The sequence below is a fragment of the Dinoponera quadriceps genome, unplaced genomic scaffold (genome assembly GCF_001313825.1).
Source record: "Dinoponera quadriceps isolate SergipeBrazil2010 unplaced genomic scaffold, ASM131382v1 scaffold5144, whole genome shotgun sequence".
In the NCBI taxonomy this organism is placed as follows: Eukaryota; Metazoa; Arthropoda; class Insecta; order Hymenoptera; family Formicidae; genus Dinoponera; species Dinoponera quadriceps.
Genome location: NW_014560308.1, coordinates 971,107 through 990,474, shown reverse-complemented (window position 1 = coordinate 990,474; position 19,368 = coordinate 971,107). Strand labels below are relative to the sequence as shown.

The 19,368-nt window shown below is 48.7% G+C and overlaps 1 protein-coding gene across 1 annotated transcript in view; it reads left to right on the top strand.

Annotated features, from left to right (window-relative positions):
* LOC106750701 overlaps window positions 1-19,368 on the top strand; it is a 35,044-nt gene that overhangs the window by 2,154 nt on the left and 13,522 nt on the right. Inside the window, exon 2 of the mRNA XM_014631202.1 lies at window positions 16,971-17,210. Within this exon, the coding sequence (XP_014486688.1) occupies window positions 17,178-17,210 (33 nt within the window). The 5' untranslated portion in view covers window positions 16,971-17,177. The remainder of the gene's footprint in view (window positions 1-16,970; window positions 17,211-19,368) is intronic.

Genomic DNA, 19,368 nt, shown 5'->3' with positions numbered 1-19,368 from the left:
AGATTCAATTATTCCGTCGTGGCGCGACGTGGAGCGCGCCAAAGGAATTTACCGCTGAAATTTTATCCGACCGGCGATTACGATTGCTATACAAGCGCCCGCGCGAATCGACTTAATCGCTTCATAATATTCACCGGCTCGGCGCTGCCCTGCTATGAGTATTTTGCGAAACACTATCAGCGAAACGCCCAGCTCACAACTCGCGCGACTGGTATTAACTCTTCACCGTAGTCTCTCGCCGCGGCCCCGTCGTATTTCATCCGCGCGAGCCACCATAAATTACCGGCCATATTTTTCCATCGAATCATTGCGTCGGATCGTTGGATCAAAACCACCGGACAAAAGATCGCATTTAGATAAACCGTCGCGTAAACGCGCGATATCGCGAGTATCGGTGCACCGTAAGCGAGATCAGATCGAACGCATTTCCTTGAGTCCGCAAATTGTCGCAACGTGATTTACCGTCGCCTACGACGATACCCACCAAGCGCCGTTTACGTTAATCCCGAGACCGCATTTTGTACGTCTGCGCGCATCCTCCTCGACGCAACGTCGAGGAAGAGAGAGATTACGGTCTTTACGGTACCCGAACGGGGGAGCTTTTACGTCCGCGACTGGTTGGTATGCCGTCGTGGCCTCTCGCAAATTTGCAGTCCCTTTACTGCGTAATGACGTTACGCCGTTACGCATCCTCGCATGTTTTCACCCTGCTTTATGCATTTATGCAAGCGGGAGGTCGAGGAAAGGGAAGAGGGAGAGCGCGAGGGAGAGAGCAAAAGGAGGCGGAGGTGAGAGACGCACCAGGAACGAGCAGGTAGGGATAATGAGAGGGCGGCCGATGATGCCGGTTTAATCATCTCGCGAAACACCTAACGGCTGTTACTCACGACGTCGTTGACCACGACTGCCGCCGCCGCGAGGAGAGTACCCCGGCATGAATCCGTTCAATGAGGAATGTCCCCTGGCATGAATCACGTGGGTCGTAAGTCGCTCAGTCAAGGGCGCGCGCTTTTTCGAGCGGTCGCGATCGGCGGCCTCGAGCGATTTCGCACGCAAGCCGGCGCGGCTCGGCAGATTTTTCTTCTTCTTGTTACTTTTCCGTCGTGCGAATGTCTGATCGCGCGGCGACGTGCGTTCGTTCGCGCTCGTTTAGGCGCTACAATCTCCGACGAAACGAAGAGACGAGACGTGAGCGGCGCGAGCTCGAGATCTTCGTCGGCGTAATCGCGAGACTCCGTTGCTGACGCGGATTTCAGATCGGAGGAATGGCCGAAACGGCGAACGCATTACACACTCGGCGAAGGAAAAGTCCGGTTTCATTTGTGATCTTTGATATTCGATAATTAAATCTCGATTGGGCTGTCTCTCTCTCTCTCTTTTGTGGTCTCCAGGTGTCTGCATAAATACTTCTTAACCTCCGTATCTCAATAAGAATGTGCCAGTATTCTTTTCTATCTTATTCATTATTTTATTCAGTATTCCATTCCATATCAATTTCTATATATAAACTTTCTCTTTCCTCTAAATATAAACTTTCTTTTTATTGTACACTTATATTAGGTCGACTTTTCTAAAAATTTTCATTTTTCGTTCAAAATTATCTATTGTAATTTCCAGAAATCTGAATAATTTTTAGTTTTTTTTTCACTTTCGATACTTTATCTTCATCTCGATCTAATTTATCTTTTTTTCTTTTCATTTTACTATTTAATATTGTGTATTATTCTTTTTCCTTACTTATATAAATATTTACTTATAGTTCTTATAGGACATACCCTTCGACTTAAATCAGTGCTTTTCTCTCTCTCTCTCTTTCTCTCTCACGTACACGCACACAAACACATACACGAGCACTCGATTGATTACACTTGGTGTATACAATGATACACAGGAGGACGATTGCGAGCAACACGCGTGCGCTCCTTTAATCCCGTTCGCAAAGCCGCTGGCGCCGCGTACATTCGACGTAATTACGGGGGTCACCTGATATATACGCACACGATCGTCCTTCTGGTATCGATTTCCGATTGCTATCTGTGCGTGCAAAGTCGTCGGCGCCGCCTTCTTGTTATTTCTGTAATAAAAATACGAGCGGGAATCTCGCAGCCGTCTGATTGCCGCCGTCTGATCTCGCATCTCTCTCGTTGTACGACGTGTAGGAGTATCTCGGAGATGGGAGACGTCGCGTCTCGGAAGCCGTCGTGATTAGACGTGGCTCGAATTAGGCGTAAAAAGGAGCACGACCTCCGGGACGAGAGTCCGCGTTTACGCTCGATGCACGGTAAATTACCGAACGACAAGCGACGAGATAGGATCTGACACAACATTTTTACGCTCGCCCGACGCGAGCGCGTACGCGAAGCCCATTACTTATTCGTAATGGGATTAAGAGCACCGCCACGGTGATGCAATCCGACGATAGAGAGAAAGAGAGAGGAGTCCCGAAGTGGAGTGATAAAACAACGTCTCCTCGAAGTCGCGCCGTGTCGCTTTACGGGGCGTTAGGCCATGAAATTGTAATTTAATTGCTTCTGCCGCGGCATCCACGCGGCGACCGGCCGGAGCACGCGCAATTTGCATCCGAAATTAAAAATCCTCTCGCCGGAGAGATGCATGTCCCGACTATCGGGCCACGACGGCCGGGCGATAAGTTTGTACGCATTCTCGTTAATTATGCATGAGCGCGTTCCTATTATAATGTTCGACCGGTGTTCGCGAACAATGTGCGAGACACGCTCGCCCAATTACGCTACTGCGTGTGGCCGGCTGGCCCCGCGATTAGGCGCACTAACGAACCGAACGACGCGAATCGACGTGTCGGCGCGACGTCGATTTTACTCGGGATATATTTTATCCCTCTAGCGCCAGCACCGCCAACTCCGATCGTTTCGGGAAATATTAATATACACGCGTCCGCATCTCTCTTACTCGCGGCCAATTAGAGCGTTGATTTACGCCCCAAGCCGGGTCGCCAGTACTTCGAATGTATTAATTATCGCGGCGGATTATTATTTCGCTCGTAAAAGCGACCAATTAAGAGGCTGATCTTGCACCTCGGCTTACCTTTACGATTCCCCGCAAAAAGTTGCAAACAGGGAATGTTTATTGCGCAATCATGCGGCTTAAATAAGTCACGTTACACGGTCGAATTTACATAGGTCGAAAGCGCTCGAGCCCGGCTTATAAACCTCGAAAGTATCGGAAATGAATGAGGTTTCCCTATTCCCGTTAAAGCGCCGAAGGGCTTGGCTCTTTCGGCCGATCGAATGAACGACGACGTCAAGTTTCTGAAGACTAGACGGATCGATCGTTGAGAGGGACGTCCCGACAAAATTACTGGAAGGAGAAATGTCGAGTTTCGCGGGTTGAAAAAAATTGAACGGTAATTTTTCAAGTCGAAGCGTTAAAATAAGGTGTGGCGAGTGATAATGTCGGTAGGAATAACTGTCCGCCGTCGATCTGGCCTTTCGACGACTATATCACATAGATTGTAATTTATTGGTTCGTCGATCTGTCAAGCGGGTCATTCTTACAAGATAAACACGCGAAACGCTGTCCGTCGCGAACCGCGCGAGTATTCATCATTCTGCACTTCGCGTGTGTGCTTCTCCCACCATTGTTCATCTCAATATATCTCTCTCTCTCTCTCTCACCTTCCGCGCGCGATCTATCTTCCATCGAGCAGCACAGCGGCGGCTGTCACCCCGTTGATGCTCGGATCTCGCGCGATTATGTTTCCCGCGGGAGATTCGACACGATAGTGGGATAGCTGGATGGTCGTCTCGCCATTTCGCCGTCCGGGGCGCCGAATGAGATTTGCATAAGCATTAGTCACGTTCCCTCTCTTATCCCGATACGTGTTCACGGCGGAATAAAGTTAAGTCCCGATGCCGAACGTGCGGCACGACGAGCAGGAGATTCGTCAGCGATTCGCAAAAGCGACGGATGATCGATAGCTGCTACTTAACAACGCGAAACAACGGCAACAATTGTCTTATTAGCGTGATTGTAATTTTAAACATTGTTGCCACGTCACTCGCTCAATATCAATTGTCATTCAAATCGAGACACTCCGTCAAGGCTTCGGCCGCACAACGCGGTATTCGTGTATCGATAGTAGCATTATGAGAACCGACTACCAAACGGTGGGCTCGGAATCGGGTAACAACGAGAGAAAGATAAAACGTCGCCTCGGGATATAGCCGAAATGTACAGCCTCTATTTGCCTTTGAAGTTTACCGAGACGTTGACATCGATGCGACTATAGTGATGTAAATGAGACTCATTCCCGACTCGTAGAGATCTCTCTCCCATGCTCGAGACGTTTACAAGCAAAAAGAACACGATGAGCTTTAAAATCAATTCAGTATATACAAGTGACAATATTTCCCGAGATATCACGACGATATCGATATCTAAGGAATCATCAAGTTATTATCGAATGTCCCGAAAATGCTCTCTCTTCTTTGCAAACAACAGTTTTTCACAGCGATAGTATCCGCTTATCGAAAGGTGATGCAAGAGGAGCGATTTACGTGCTGATACAAGCGCGATTTTTACGACAGCAGCTCCGGTATTCCAAACAATCCGCGGGCTCTAATGGTTTATGGCGCGTTTCTGGCGGCTTTTACTATTGCTCTCTTCCTGTGCGCCTCGTACGGTTTCGTGGCCGGATGACGTGTGACACGTAGCTAGGTTTATCTGCAACAATGTTGCGCTCTTGCGAGTTTAAGTAAAAGCCACACGCACCTCGAGAAAGAAAGAAAGAGGGAGGGAGGAGATATCAACGAAACTGAGAAAGAAGTTCTTCGAGTTCTTTGTCCAAAAATCCTGTCAGGAGATTTCTTGCTGACGAGATTTTGCATGACGGAGCGTAACACTAAGTTAAAAACGTGAAAAATTTAACAGTTATCGTCGATTCACGGTGGTCTCATGAGACACAAGGTGCACGAACACCGCATTCCGGCGCATTCGACTTCTCGCGTGTGCCCTCTTCGATCGCCGCTGAAACATATTAGCATAAATGCGGCCGTTAAGTCCGGATTCAAGGTTAACGACACTTGGAAACTCGGCCACCAGCAACGCGACGGGCCGAGTTACGCTCTCTCGAAAAGAGACCAAAAGGGCGAAAAGTGCAGAAGTTAATGGAGGCGACAGCGAGGCGCGTTCGAGGACAATCACAGGCGCGCTCGTGAAAGCGCGTCTGCCAGTTAACAAGAAAGTGTATCGTCAACGTACTACGATATGCACACATCCTTCGATATAAAGCGATCGCCAATTATCCAATCGAACAGGCCAAAGCAACGCTGTATCGAGACAATTTATATGGAAATTATATGTGATTAAATAAGTTCTTAATTGCAGTTCTTAAACCAAGCGAGGCTCATTATGCGATAAAATTGCGTCGCAAGATAAGCAAGAACGAAAATGTCGTTTTCGTTGAATTTTACGATCACGATCGGGGAACCATGTCCGGAAATCCATCTCGATCGCGCCATAGGCGCTAAAAGCGGCAAAAAAAAAACTGTCAACGCATACACACACACACACGCATGCACGCACGCACACTGCGTTCGGTGAAGTACTCCCATTCGTGCCACTAACAGTACGACTTATTTAATCAAATCGCTTTCTTGTTCGAGTCGAAATTAATAAAACATGAACGGGTATACCGTAAATGATCGACCTCCCAAATGCGAGAGGGACGCCGATCTCTCGCGTCACGCGCTATTAAGCCCGACTCGCGGCGCGGCGTTCGCGCAAAACGCCGAAAAAACATTTACGCGACTGTAAATATGTCGCTGCGGTCGCCTGCGAGACCGTTCTCGCACGGTTTCGCGGTTCGCGAAGATTTACGCAGTCGGCGCTAAATCACGCCGGAGAGGGAGAGTGAGAGAGGGAGAGCACTCCGTTCTCGTCTCGATGAGGTGCCGCGGTTAAGACACCCCACACGTAATGTGCACCGAGTGCTCTCGGCGTTATGGAGGCGCGGATGAATCATCGTAGTCACGATAAAACAACGGACGTTGATTGCGGCGAAGTTCTCTCTCTCTCTCTCTTTCTCTCTCTTTTCGTGCTCGCGAGAAATTTACAAGATTGTACGGTGCGCTGCGGTATCGTTAATTCCGAACGTTAATTTTTACCTCACGCTGCGATCTCACACGAGATTCTTTACGACTTCCGCGAAATATCTTAATTTATTCGCGAGAAGAAAAAAGGAGAGAGAGAGAGAGAGAAAGAGAGAGAGAGGAAAGCATATTTAAGCATGCTAAATGTTCTTACTTTGTCGCACGGCTTGACTTGTACGCGCGTCGGGCGATAAAGTCGCTTATAAACGGCGAGGAAACAGGAATGCGTGAAAACATTATGGAAATGCGTATTACGCAAGAAGATCCTGCAATTATGCTTACCAGTGTTCACCTTCTCCTTATTTACGAGCCTAAAGACGCCCTTAAGAGAGCGCGCACCAAAAATACATTTCAGACGCGGCCGCCTCCGTAACGGATCGGAGCGTGGACCCTAAAATTGATTTATTTAAGAGCAGCCGAGAGTGCCGAGTCGTAAAACACGGATGCTGCGCTCGCCGATCGAAGGTGGCGACTAGAGACGCGTGAGAGTTAGCGCGAAGCGTGAGCGTTTTAACGCGAGAAACGCGGTAGCGCAAAAAGAAAGAAATGTTTACGACGCAGAGAGCCCGTAGCAATTAGCCGCACCCTATTTGTCGCCCGTCGGACACTTATGCGCGTTCTTCGATCCGCGTGCAGTTTCGGTGCGCGAATAATGGACGAGAGCTGCCCGTAACGAGACTTCGCTGGTGCGCCCGGCGGCGCGTCGATGCGGCGATTCATCGAGAGTATCTCGCGATAAAAGTGCAATAAATTCATGCAGTTTAGATGCGTCCGACCGGCGACTCAATCCGCTCCCGGTTCTGCCGCGCGCTCATTGGTGGAGCGGCAATAAACTCGTCCGCCGTGTCTATACACGTGGGCTCTTATCTATCGGCTCTCAGGCGCGATTTTTCCTCGCGAACCGGTGAACACCGCTGTCCTATCTAAACGCGATGACGTATCGGCGCCTGGCAAAAATGGGAATTTCACGGAGGATGATCGAGTCGCTGAAAATATATTTCGGTATTCTTCTCGAATCAGTGAAAATGCCACTGATTGAATGAACGTAACGATATTCTACCGATAATCAGTGAGTATATTCACTCATTTTTAAGTGCAAACTCTTGCACTTAGCTCTTTTCTCCAATACTTCACTTGATTTTAGCTAGTGAAAGATTTACTGCAAATCTGTTACGCGTCCCCTAATAAAAATATATGTACATGAGAGAGAGAGAGAGAGAGAGAGAGGGGGAGATTTCGAGTCCCATCATCATAAGCACGTTTTTCACAAATATAAGTTAAATTAATTAGACATAATTAGGAATATTTCAGATAAAATCGCTGATACCTTAAGAATTATTAAAATAATAAGAGACATGTGATAAATAATATTCTTCACTGTTTCTGCAATCAGATTTCTTTGACGGAAGCAGTCGTCGCCATTAACAGACTTTTCCAACGAAATTTCACCGATTTGAAGCGCTATATTTATAACTGCGATCACCAGTGACTATTGTTTGCTTTCCAGTGGTAATACACTGATTGCGCTTTAGAGAGTAGAAACGAGTGTGTATGTATGTATGTGTGTGTGTGTAACGACATAGAGAAGCTGTCGGTATTATTATTATTGTCAAGTAACGTGCATTGTGTAACGCATGCTGATTAATTTATAATACTCCGATCGCTCGTCATTGTCCTATCATAATCGCCGGTGCGTTCTCGGATTGTATCCGCCGCGTCTACCTAGATGTCAGCCGCTGCGGTCACGGCGCCGCATATATCGTGATAATGAAGGCAATCCATTTGCTTATTCACCGTGTCGCTCCCTCGTGGGAGTAAGACATTAACGCGGCAGCGAGCGCTCGCGTTACTCTCCTCGTGCACGCAAGACGTAGGCGCCTCTTTTGCACGGCATGCATCCACCCGCGGCGAGTTTCGCATTCGTCACGTCGTCGGGCCCGTGATGTATCTGGAGAACGGCTCTCGAGCGAGTGACTAATTCACGCGCGAAGGCAGGTCGCTTGTTTAGACTTGGACTTAGACTTGGAGATTATCGGATGAATGATGCTCGAGCGACATATGACGTTGCGGAATTATGCTAGAAATTGTGCCGTCGACTTTACCGCAGAAGTCGCTAGCGATGTTTCAGTGTTTCACAGCTGAAACGAGTGTCGCCCGAGAACGAGTCTAACGACGGGTTCATCGACAAATTCCTCGTTTGAATAAGATGAAGATGCGTTTGAATGAATGCTGGAAACGGGGTTCTTGAATCAAGAGAGTACGGCAAAGAGTACATCCATCGTCCCCACAATCGCTCGCGATCACCAAGGCCGCCGCGTCTGCGCACCGAGCGCGTCGCGGAAACATGAATTTCAGGTTTTCGCGGAAAAAAATCCACAATTGCTTAATACGTAATAAATACGGAGCATCGGCTTTGTCGGCGGTGTCGCTTTAATTGGCGACTGGTCCCGGGAACCAGTCCTCTCGGCCGGGCTTCACCCGGTGATACCTCAGGCCAGTTCCTCGAGGGCCATTCACAAATGATATCATGAATGAGCCTCGTCTCATTCTGAATAAAATTTTTTCGACCGATGGAATATCCGTCGATTCTCGTCGCGCTTAATATCATAGAGCCGGTTCCGAAAGCTATCTGCGGCTTCGGATTTATCTGTGAGCCTCCGTGAAAATGAACTTCGACTTTTAAAGGACACACGAGAGAGAGAGAGAGAGAGAGATCGATTTGGATCGTTATTAATTATTCACCATCAAACTGAGATACGAGAAGTCGTCCGTTAAACCGCCAGCTCACCGTGATTGCGATGTGCGCAGTTATGTTAATCGAATTTGGCGACGGGGCTCGGCGATCGAATTAAAATTCTGCCGACGGAGCCGTGGTTTCCCGTATACATCGCGAAATCGAGATTATACGAAATCAGCGTTGGATTTACGCGACGATCCGCTCAACGTATTTATAAATTGCGCGATAGGCGCAGATCGCCTCGCGGAAAAGCACGCCCGAGCATCGCTAGGTGTATGTAAGTCACGAGTGATAAGCGCTTAACGGATTTGACGATTAGCTCCGGTCGCGTTAGTCTCACTTTACAGCCCCTGCTGTGTGGGCGTTTACACCCGGTAGTTGTCAAACCGCCACCTACCACTACTACTTCTTATACGGTCGATTTGACGATCGGACATTTGACCCCTACGGTCTAAACAGCGCGCGCTCGTCCGTACTTAGGATACGATATCGTATCACGACCAATGACAGTGAATGTATATGTTTTAAAAAATTGCAGTTTACATTCCCCAGATAAGTTTTGTATTTCACGCAACACCGAGACGTATATACAGTCCCTGGCCATGTTATTAGACACATTTTATGTTTGCTCGATTAGAATTATTTTCCGTGTCGATCAGCACTTTTACCTCTGCAACCTTCCGAGGTGTCAAATCACTTGTTTTACTCACAATTTTTGTAAACGGTATTAACATTTTTCACACCACAATTTATTTCTCTGTTCGGTAAGTAAGGAATTTGAAGATTCAAGTTAGAAATAAACCAAAATTAAATTAAATTGCAATTGACACACACTCAAAGCTCTGTTCTCGTTATTATCAACAATGCAACTGGCGCGGATTCATACTTGTTCAAAGTCACTGTAACAGCCAAATGAAATGACGTTATAAAAAATAATAAATTTATAGAATAATGGTTCCTTAACACATTTTCGGTCGATAGACAAGTCGTATCATCAAGGTGGTCCTCGGAAGTCAGTGAACTGTAAAAAGTTAAGGTGCGTCTAATAATGTGAATAGGGACTGTACATAACGCGAATCCTCGTGCACTCGTCCCTTTTGCATGCTCGATAATAAAGCCGGGACTCGGCTCTGCGAATATCTTCCGCGATCTCCCGCGTCGCGAAATAAATTTTGCACAGACCGATTGATAATTCGCTTTAATACACTCGCGCACGGCGGAAGTCGCAAGCTGATAATAAAACCGATCGCGCAGAATATCGCGATATTTTATTATCGGCATGCAGATACGAGTGGTGGCGAGCTAGCCTCAGTTTCCCAGGCTATATCATATACACGCGTAACGCATGTTAGATAAACTCTCCGGGCCAGTCGCCATTCGCCGGATTTTTCTCCGATATTCCCGAGTGCGGACAGGTGCATGCGCGTATCATGTCGGGCCGGGCGCGATCCGTTATAAAATTATCGAAGAATGTATTAAACAATATCGCAGGCGGTTTACCGTTCGCGTTCTCGTTCGCCCGTGTTCCTACGTGACACGGGTGGACGACCGTTACAAGATACGTCGATAATGCGTGCCTTATTAGTGCCTGCTCGGACGTAACTTGTGCCCACGCGGCCCTTGCGTCGCGATAGCGACGGATTTTTCCAATTAACAGATACGGCTGCGAGAATCACCGGGAAAGATCGAGGCGGGACAGTAAAACCGTGGGGTACCCGCCGTCGTTTCTCCGACTAGAGGCACGCAGTAAAAGAAGTCGGCGCATGTCGGGTAATGGGACGACTTCCTCGGGTCGCGGCGAGAGAACGATCCACGTGTTACGGCGTAATTTACAAAGCGGGAGTGATGTCGCTTCTCTTTTTCTCTCTTTCCTGTGATATCCCCGAGGGAATAACGCGCGTGAGGAAATGGTCTCATATCAAGATTTTCCCCTCTGAGCTTCAAGATACACTCGATATATTGCAGAGAAAAAGATTTCTCTGGATTTAATCAAATTCCCTTAGTTGAAACAAATGTCTTCTGGAGTGGAGCAAACAGACGAAAGTTTCATTCGACAAACAGGATTGTTTGATTTCTCTCAAAACAATAAATATCTTTAAGTCAAATGACACATTTATTTTATATTTTCATCCAATTGTAATGGTTGTCACTCCGAGAATTTAGATTTAGTATGACAATTTCGGGGCATTGCACAGGTGAGAAGTTACGTTGTCGCGTTATTATTTTCAAAGAGAATGTCAATTAACACTTCAAAGACCTTAAAGCTTGAATCTATCTACACCGGGCACGAATCGGCACTGAGAACGAGGATGCAAACGTTTTGTGCATCGCCAGCCTGTACTTACCGCAAATCGAGCTCTCAACCTTCATCTCTCGTCGTTCGGTCTCTCGAACTCGCGCGTTAATCGTTATCTCATGTAAATTACACCAAATCGACGCGGTGCGCGAGCAAAAAGGTCCCCCGCGGTCAATAAATTAGACGGGTCTCAGCGCGATATCTCCGTCGTATGTCCTAACCAGTTATGAAATTTCTTCAACACGCACAGTCCATCCGGCCAGTCGTTAACGCGCATCGTCCCCGGCCGTCCGATTACGTCTCGAAGCAGTTAAACACCTTCAGCCGCGCGAATCCCTCTTTATTAACATCGCGTTAATGAAGCTGTACAATGAGTGCAGGAAAATTCCCCCGGGAAAAAAGGAGGCGGGCGTGTTACTGGCAGCCTGTCGTCTGCGCTCGTGGATTCCAGCGGAGTGAGATTGCAGGTTGTCGCTCGCAAGAAAATCGAGAAGATCGCGCGCGACGACGTTCTTCTGCGCTCGGAAAAAGGCCGGCGCGAAGTCAACGCCGAGAATCCCGCTTTAACGAGAGAGCGCGCGCGCCTCGGCATTTCCTTATTTACTCTCGGCTTTATTGCGACTGTCGGCGTAAATTAGAGATCGTGGATTCGTTAAGGCGCGTCGTCACGTGGGCGGAAAGAATGGTAACGTCAAGGGAGCGCTCGTAAGGAGAATATATCGCGACGCGCGACATATCGCCCGAGATACCCCCGAGTTGTAGTCGAGAACGTACGCGTGTCGTGCCAGATTCTCTCGTCGGATTTCCGTTAAAGGGCTACGTGCACCCAAGCGGCTCGAGAAACGTCCAGTGTTTGAATTTCTCTGCCGCTTACCATTACCACATTATTGACTTTATGAAAGCGATTCTGAGAGATGATTCCTCGTACTTTTATTTACATACTACACGAAGCCTATTACGAAAAACTTATAAAAAGTTGATATGTAACCCCGTTATTACTGCTTTCGTAAATCTCGTCATAAGCTTCACGGAAGCAGTAATAACAGCGTCAAAAATTAGTTTTTCTTTCGTAATGGGCTTTATATAATATGTAAATAAAAGTATAGAGAATCATCCCTCGAAAGGATATCTTCGTAAAGTCAATAATGCAGCCAAAAATGCAGCAGAAAAATTCGAACTTTGGGCGTTTTTCGAGCCGCTCGGGTATTTTGGGTCGATCGCGAGCTGGAAAATATACAGCCGTGTCGGCCGTATGATCGAAAATGCGAGTGATTTTTTATCGAGTCGGTTCGCGCCGATCGGCCGCTCGCCAATCGGCATTCTCGTTCTTGCAGCAGCCAAGGGCTCGACGTAGTAATTACACCGCGAAAGTTAATGGTAATAAACTAATGACAGGCGCGCGAGATCGAAGGCGCCGGCTTAGCGGCTCGGACCAGACTCAACGCATTCTTGACGCCGGTTATGTTTTTATCGCGATGTAGGCGCCGCCGATAAGTGACTCAACGTAAATCGCGTCGGCACCGCCTCTGCGAAATGCCAATGAGCTTCCAATGTACTTCTATGTACTTATCGATGTTACGGCGGCGATTTAGCGATACGAAGTTCCGACGGCGCGTCACGTCACGCGCGCGCGCGTCCGTCCGCGCGAAATTCCCGACGTTGCAGTCACTTCGTGAAAAGAAAAAAAAGCGAGTTATGTCTCGCGCTTATCGCGTCGGTCGGATTCCACAGGTAGCGTCATCCTATATAGAATCGTGCCGTGAACGATTCTATATAGGATTACGTCATTACCGGCGCCGTATCGCTTATCGCTTTCGTAATCGATCGGGGATCGGAGAGTAAAAAAAAAAAAGGAGGAAGCATCTGCACCCATTATACGGGTTTACTCGTGTTTAACTATCGACTAAGGGTACAATATCGCGATTCGTTCCGCTCGGTGGTATGTAATGCTTTAACAACGGCTTACACCGCGGTAGTCCCGCGCGGATAACGAGCAATAAATCATCGGGAACACTCATGCAGGCGAAATTACCGGGATCGCAAGTCACCGGGCGAGACTGCGTCTCGTTCATTACTCGTAAACGATGCCGTAATTAAACTACAAGCCTTCCTCTCGTTCGTACGCTCCGCGAGCAGGCCGATTGACTGCTTATCTGCGGCATCGGGATACGCACGGGGCGTCGTCGCCGTCGTCCTCCTCGGCGGGAATCGACCGACGAGGATCGCGCATTGTAATCCGGCACGGCGGGGTTTACTTACTTGACCGGTCGAAACTACACCCGAGTCGAAATTTCGGCCCTACGTTAAATCTTCAATTCTACAACATAGAAGGGACTAAGGTAGTAAAATAAGCTCAATTTCAATTCTAATAATGTAACAACCCCTACTTTGACCCCGATGATGTCTTAAATTTCCGTTTTCGCTGTTTTAGCGTTAAAACAGGACGATGAAGGGTAGCGTTAAAATTCAATCTGTGGAACTAAAGGTTCCAAGGAGAAGTTGAAAAGTATCGATATCGTCAGAGTAGATTTTTATTAGTCTATAAGCCGCAAACTGTTCTTAAGAGCGTCAGAATAGCATGAAAATTTCGACTCGGGCACACGATCCGTACGACGAACGCGCGTGCCCGCGAACGAACGAACGAAATAAAGGAAAGGGTGAGCGCGAGGGAAGAGAAAGTTGTCGCTGTGTCCCCTCACGTGGGTGGACAACGCGATGGTCGGATCGGTCACGCTTTCTATGAAAAATTCACTTCCTGTTTCTACCGGCCACTGTTCTCGTTCGTCGCGTGGCACTGATCATCCTGAGTTATCCCAGCGGCTCCCTCTTAGAGATCAATCGAACGAATTGTCCCGGCAATGCGATTATCGGCATTACCACGGGACGAGTATTACGGTGGGTTTGCGTGACGTGACTGGTCGAAGATTTATCTGGACTCGGACAATTATAAGATTATACTTCAGGGGAAAGTTTCGGCTGTTCTCCTCGAGGATCGCGTGGTATTTCGATGGTCGGTGGCGCTTGGTGATGTTGCAGCCTTTTTAATTATACCGCCTATTCTCGCCGCTAAATTATTATCCATCAGCGATCCGATAGGATTTTAATAACGGATTTAACGAACCGTCTCTCTCTCTCTCTCTCTGGCGCGCCCAAGTCACAGCTTCGAAAATGCTGTCCTAATCTGCGCATAAAGTGTCCACGCCCGGTCAACCGAAGCGTATCTGGCGATAGCGTTCCGGTGACAGCGATCGGTCGTAAATCTACGAGCTCGCGCGGTGCGTTTCTCGTCGGCGATAGTGCAATAGTCGCGGTAGCGCGCGCGCAATAGCGGCTAAATCCGTTCGGTTATCGTCGACTGCGGGTTCGGCCGACCGCACGTGCGCCGGTGCGTACACGCGCGCAGGTACGCGCAGATTGCGACGCGCCGGAATGCGGGTCGACCCGAATTCCACGTATCACCGATACAGATAGACCGCGATAATGCGCGATTCGATGACGACATAGGATATTGTCGGCGTCACCTCCGATTATCGCATGTGAAAAGCACCATGATAAGGAACACAGGACGCGGTTTCGCCGAGCAGCGGCCTGGCGAGCCGCTTATCGACGATGGGATTCCACGTGACTCAACCACGGTGACACTTACCACCACGCGCAGTATTACGTCCTCACGTCGCGGCGATAATCCGAAATTATAACCCTAATCCGCTTATGATTACCGTTTCCATCGATCCGTGGGCTGCCTACTGAAAGCGATCGAGCACCGGCGGGCGCCGGTATTCCGATGATCAGCCGACGGAAGGAGGACGCCGGTGATTCATGACAACGCCGGTCGCATCGATCGCTCTTCGCTGTGGAACACCGTAACGTCATCAGGTCGTCGGGCCCGTCTCGGAGACGCGCAGCCCCGACCTTCGGCATTTCGAGCTTGGAATGAATTCGCGAAGAAACACGAGTTGCACGGCGAGACGGGGCGCGTTTCTAGCCGAGTCACCTTGCCTGATCTCGGGACGACCCGTCGAGAGCCCCACGATCGGCTTTCCCTCGCTGCTCTCGTCGCCGGCTATCGATGCAGCCGTGTTTCGCTCGCTCGGCGAGCGCGCGCGCGCGCGCACGCGTGAAGTCCCGTCCATTACGGTGCGTGAGAAGGCGTGTTTCCACCGTGTGAGAGGCGTCGCGACTTCCAGACGGGGACCAATCGATGATTTCTCGGGAGTCATTAACTCACATAACGAATGATGCCAGGAGCGCCGCGATGTTGATACCGCCATGCTGCTGCGCATGGCGCCTCGCGTTTATGGACAGTCGCGGTCCCCGCGACGACTCGGCAGCAATCGGACAATGATTTAGGCGATGAGGACTCTCGCTACGCGGTTAATCGCGCGTTAATTTGATCAGCGGCGTGACAGTTCGGCGAGCAGTCCAAGCGCGCGGTAAGACAAGACGAGAGCGAGGCACGACAAACAGTCGTACAAAGGGGGAAGACCAAGGGAAAGAAAAGGTAGCTTCTCTCGCGCAGGTGATATTTGCCTCGAGCGCGCTTCATCCGGTAGGTCAATAACACGTCGTAGACAGGAACACGTAATCGTCGCGGCGAACGTGCACGAGATAAGTTATCGATTCGCAGCATCGTCGGGTTCGAATGACGAAACATCTTATACTCGTAGCTCCTTTACGCGAAACATTTCGCTCTCGCGTTGCTTTTATCGGCAAATGTTAAATATCGGATCCAGTCAGTCACGAAGTGTCGTGGCGAGCGCGTCGTCGTATTTCCGAGCGATTCGCTGTCAGTTGCGGCTCGCGATTTTTGCGGAGACCGATGATTTATCGAGGAATCGAGCGCCCCGGAGGAGCGGATTATACAAGGACTTCGCGACTTTAGGATCGGATGTTAATCGTCCGCTCGGAACTGGTTTGGCGTGACGAGCTGCTTTAGTGCATAAATTCGCACGCGCGCGGGGAACTGCGTGAAAGGTGAGAATGCACGATAGATCGAAATCGTAATAAGAAAAATAGGCCGGCGAACGATTAAAGTATCGCGCGTGTCCGGTATTCGCAGTTGATGCGTTTTCGCGAGTCGCTTCGCTCAATACCGAACGCAGCTAAGGTCTTTGGTTCGTACTGAGAGAAAAATACCTGGTATTTGTAACTATAATTGTCATAGCAAAAGAATTGTAGTCAGGAGAATTATTTTTCTAGTGGGTGTTGTTGACAGTGTTAGTGGTGAGAACATTGCGCGCATATTGCTGCCATTTTCGTACGCGGGGAAAATATTATAGTAAATATTACCGTAAAATTTTGTAATGTTGAACCGTATCGGAATTATAACTGAAACTGTGACGTAACCTTTAGTGACGCACTTCATTGTACACACCGCTAAAGGTTACAACACAACATAATTTCATAATTCCGGTATGGTCCAGCGTTACAAGATTTTCTGGTGATTTTCACAATATTTTCTTCGTGCAGTTAAAACCATAAAAAGAGTATAATTGAGGCCGAGAATAATTGGACGTAATGACGACGATTTTTTATCTCATTAGACAAAGGTAGCCGCATGTGTCTCTAAACAACGGCGAAACCTATCGAAATCTATCTGAACAATTCAGAAACGAGCGATCGAATCAATCGCCGTGATCGAGAGTGCGACAAATGTGCGTGCCGATAGTGCATGATACAATCGCGAGGTGAAAATAATCGGTCGATCGCCGATAACAGTTCGGACGAGGCGATGATTCGACGATTATTACGTCGCGTTTCGCGGCGAAAGTAATAACGCTCCAGTAATATATGTGACGCTTGTCGACAGATCGGCGCGGTAGCCATGTCATCGCCGGTTCGGCACGGCGGATCACGAGAAATCGGCGTGGAGCCGGGAGAGAAGAGCCATTATCGGCCAGGTGCGTTTAAGGTCGAGTGACGTCGACAGCCGAGGAAATCGGTAACCGAAGGGATCGATATAAGCGGATCGATCCACCAAATCACGACGGCCTCCTTGCTGGCCTGGCCAGCTACTATGCGAATTGAAGTTCTCAGCACCCTCGTCGCGGTAAGTCCTAATTCTAAGTCGAGTTGCGCGACTCGCGCTCGAATTCACGCGCGATATATTTCATCTGTCTCTCCGAGTTCCCTTCCTATCGAAGCGAATGGGAACGAGCGTCTCGAGCGCGATTTGCTCTCACGTATATTGACAAGTTAAATGCTATGCAGATCACAGGCGACCTATACTAAATATATTGACACGTCTCGTTAGTTTACAATACAGAGAATCAAGTGTATTCAGGGAGTCGCATAAGTCGCGCTGATGCAATATCGTTTGAAGAAGATCACTCGAAGGCATTTGCTGAAAATCTGCACTCGTCTTTAGAATATATTACCGGTACACGGGATTTCGAGTTGAGACTTTGCGAAGATTAGGAAACTGCAACTTGTGAAATCAGAAATTGCATGATAATCAACTCGCGAGATTGGAAATTCAATTGCGGCATTAATTTGAAGTCCCTCGGTGTTTAATGCGTTAACGGTAGCGAGATATCCGTTGATATATCCCTACGACGTATGCTCGTTGCGTGGCAAAGTGCTTAAGGATACTCGCAATTACGGTACGCACGAGCCAGCTTACGATCGATGCAACGATCGGTGATGCATGCGCGCATTCACGGCGTCGCATTGTGCCGTGTACGAGCGCAAGCGGCGAAACAATAATTACGATATCCAGCACGATGTAACGATCGTAAAGTACCCCCCGTCGCGTTATTAGCATATTATCGAGATAGCACATGCAGGCGTACAAGCACGGGCCGTCGATAGAGCCATAGATTTCACGTTTTCCTCCCGGTCCCCACGTCACGTCGATAAACTTTCGAGATTACAGCGCGGGTCGTCCTTAGTCCGTTCCTCTTCCATTTCTTTCGTCCCGCGGCACATCGCGGTTGGACGTCTTTGTCGCGTTTTCCCACGACTGACTTTCGGCGATCATCCTCGCTGTTTAGACGCGTAGAGACTCGCGGTGAGACGCGGGTGAGAGACGCGACGGAATCTTTCTGTGGTAATACCCGAAGTGCCACTCGAAACGCCACCGTGCCGGGTATGACGCGGACTCGCGGTAGAAAACGTATAATCTTGAGTGAAAACGCGTTGCTGCTGGCTAAAAGAATTACACGAAACGGATACGCTCTATCGACTGACTATCGAAGTGATAGGTTTGGAAACAATGCGCGGAGAAGAGAGATTGGCTGGTATTATTGGTTGGTATTATCGTGAATGACATAGTACGTTTGCCGCTGCAGCAAAAGAGTTTAATGTCACGGCTGACTTAAAATTACTTACGCTGCTAAAATTTCAGGTGTCCGCATGTTATAACTAATTCAGTTACCTCCGGCTAATCTTTTTTCCGTGTATAAACAGCATGTTTATACACGGTGTTTTATTCCTCAAAAAAGTCACGTGTCTACTTGCGGGTTAACGTGACGATCGAACGAACTGAACGAGTTTCTGTAGAAGAAAAAAGGCATTTTTCGCTCTAAGAATGAAATTGGGTTCATAAAAACCAGACATCTTTGACCAAGACGCATTCGGCTCGTTCTCAATTTAATTACTTAATTTAACCAATTACTTTTCCCCGTGTGGTAATACAAAAATTGAGATCGTCATGATGAAGTGGAATTTTTCGGGATTAATGATTAATTCGTGAGACACGGGGATCCCATTCGGGGTCGGACGGTAATTCCGACGCAAAAGCGGCATTGGCAGGCACTTGATGGCAGGAAAGAGAGAGAGAGAGAGGGGGGAGGGGGGAGCAACATCCCTATCACCGATCGACGTCGCGCATACCAACGTTATCTACATAACATTACGTGCCGACGTACGGATACGCCCGATCTGGACGACGACGATCGCGACGTAGTACGCTCGTGATATTGATAAATGATAATCATCGGTGCAGCGGTGCCGCGCGCTGCACCGATAATTTAATAATGGCAGATTAGCAGCGCACGCACACGCGCAGATAGACGCGCACGGCGGGCCAGCCGCGCTGCGGGCATTACTATGCTAATCGTCCTACACCGGCGCCGAGGTGCCTCCAATAAATAATCCTCTTAACGCTGCGTTAAACGGGATGCAACCTCCATGCCGCTACGTGAGCGCGAACGGAGGCGCGTCGGCGACGAGGCCGCCGATTTGCGCGAATGCCGGATGCTGCCGCG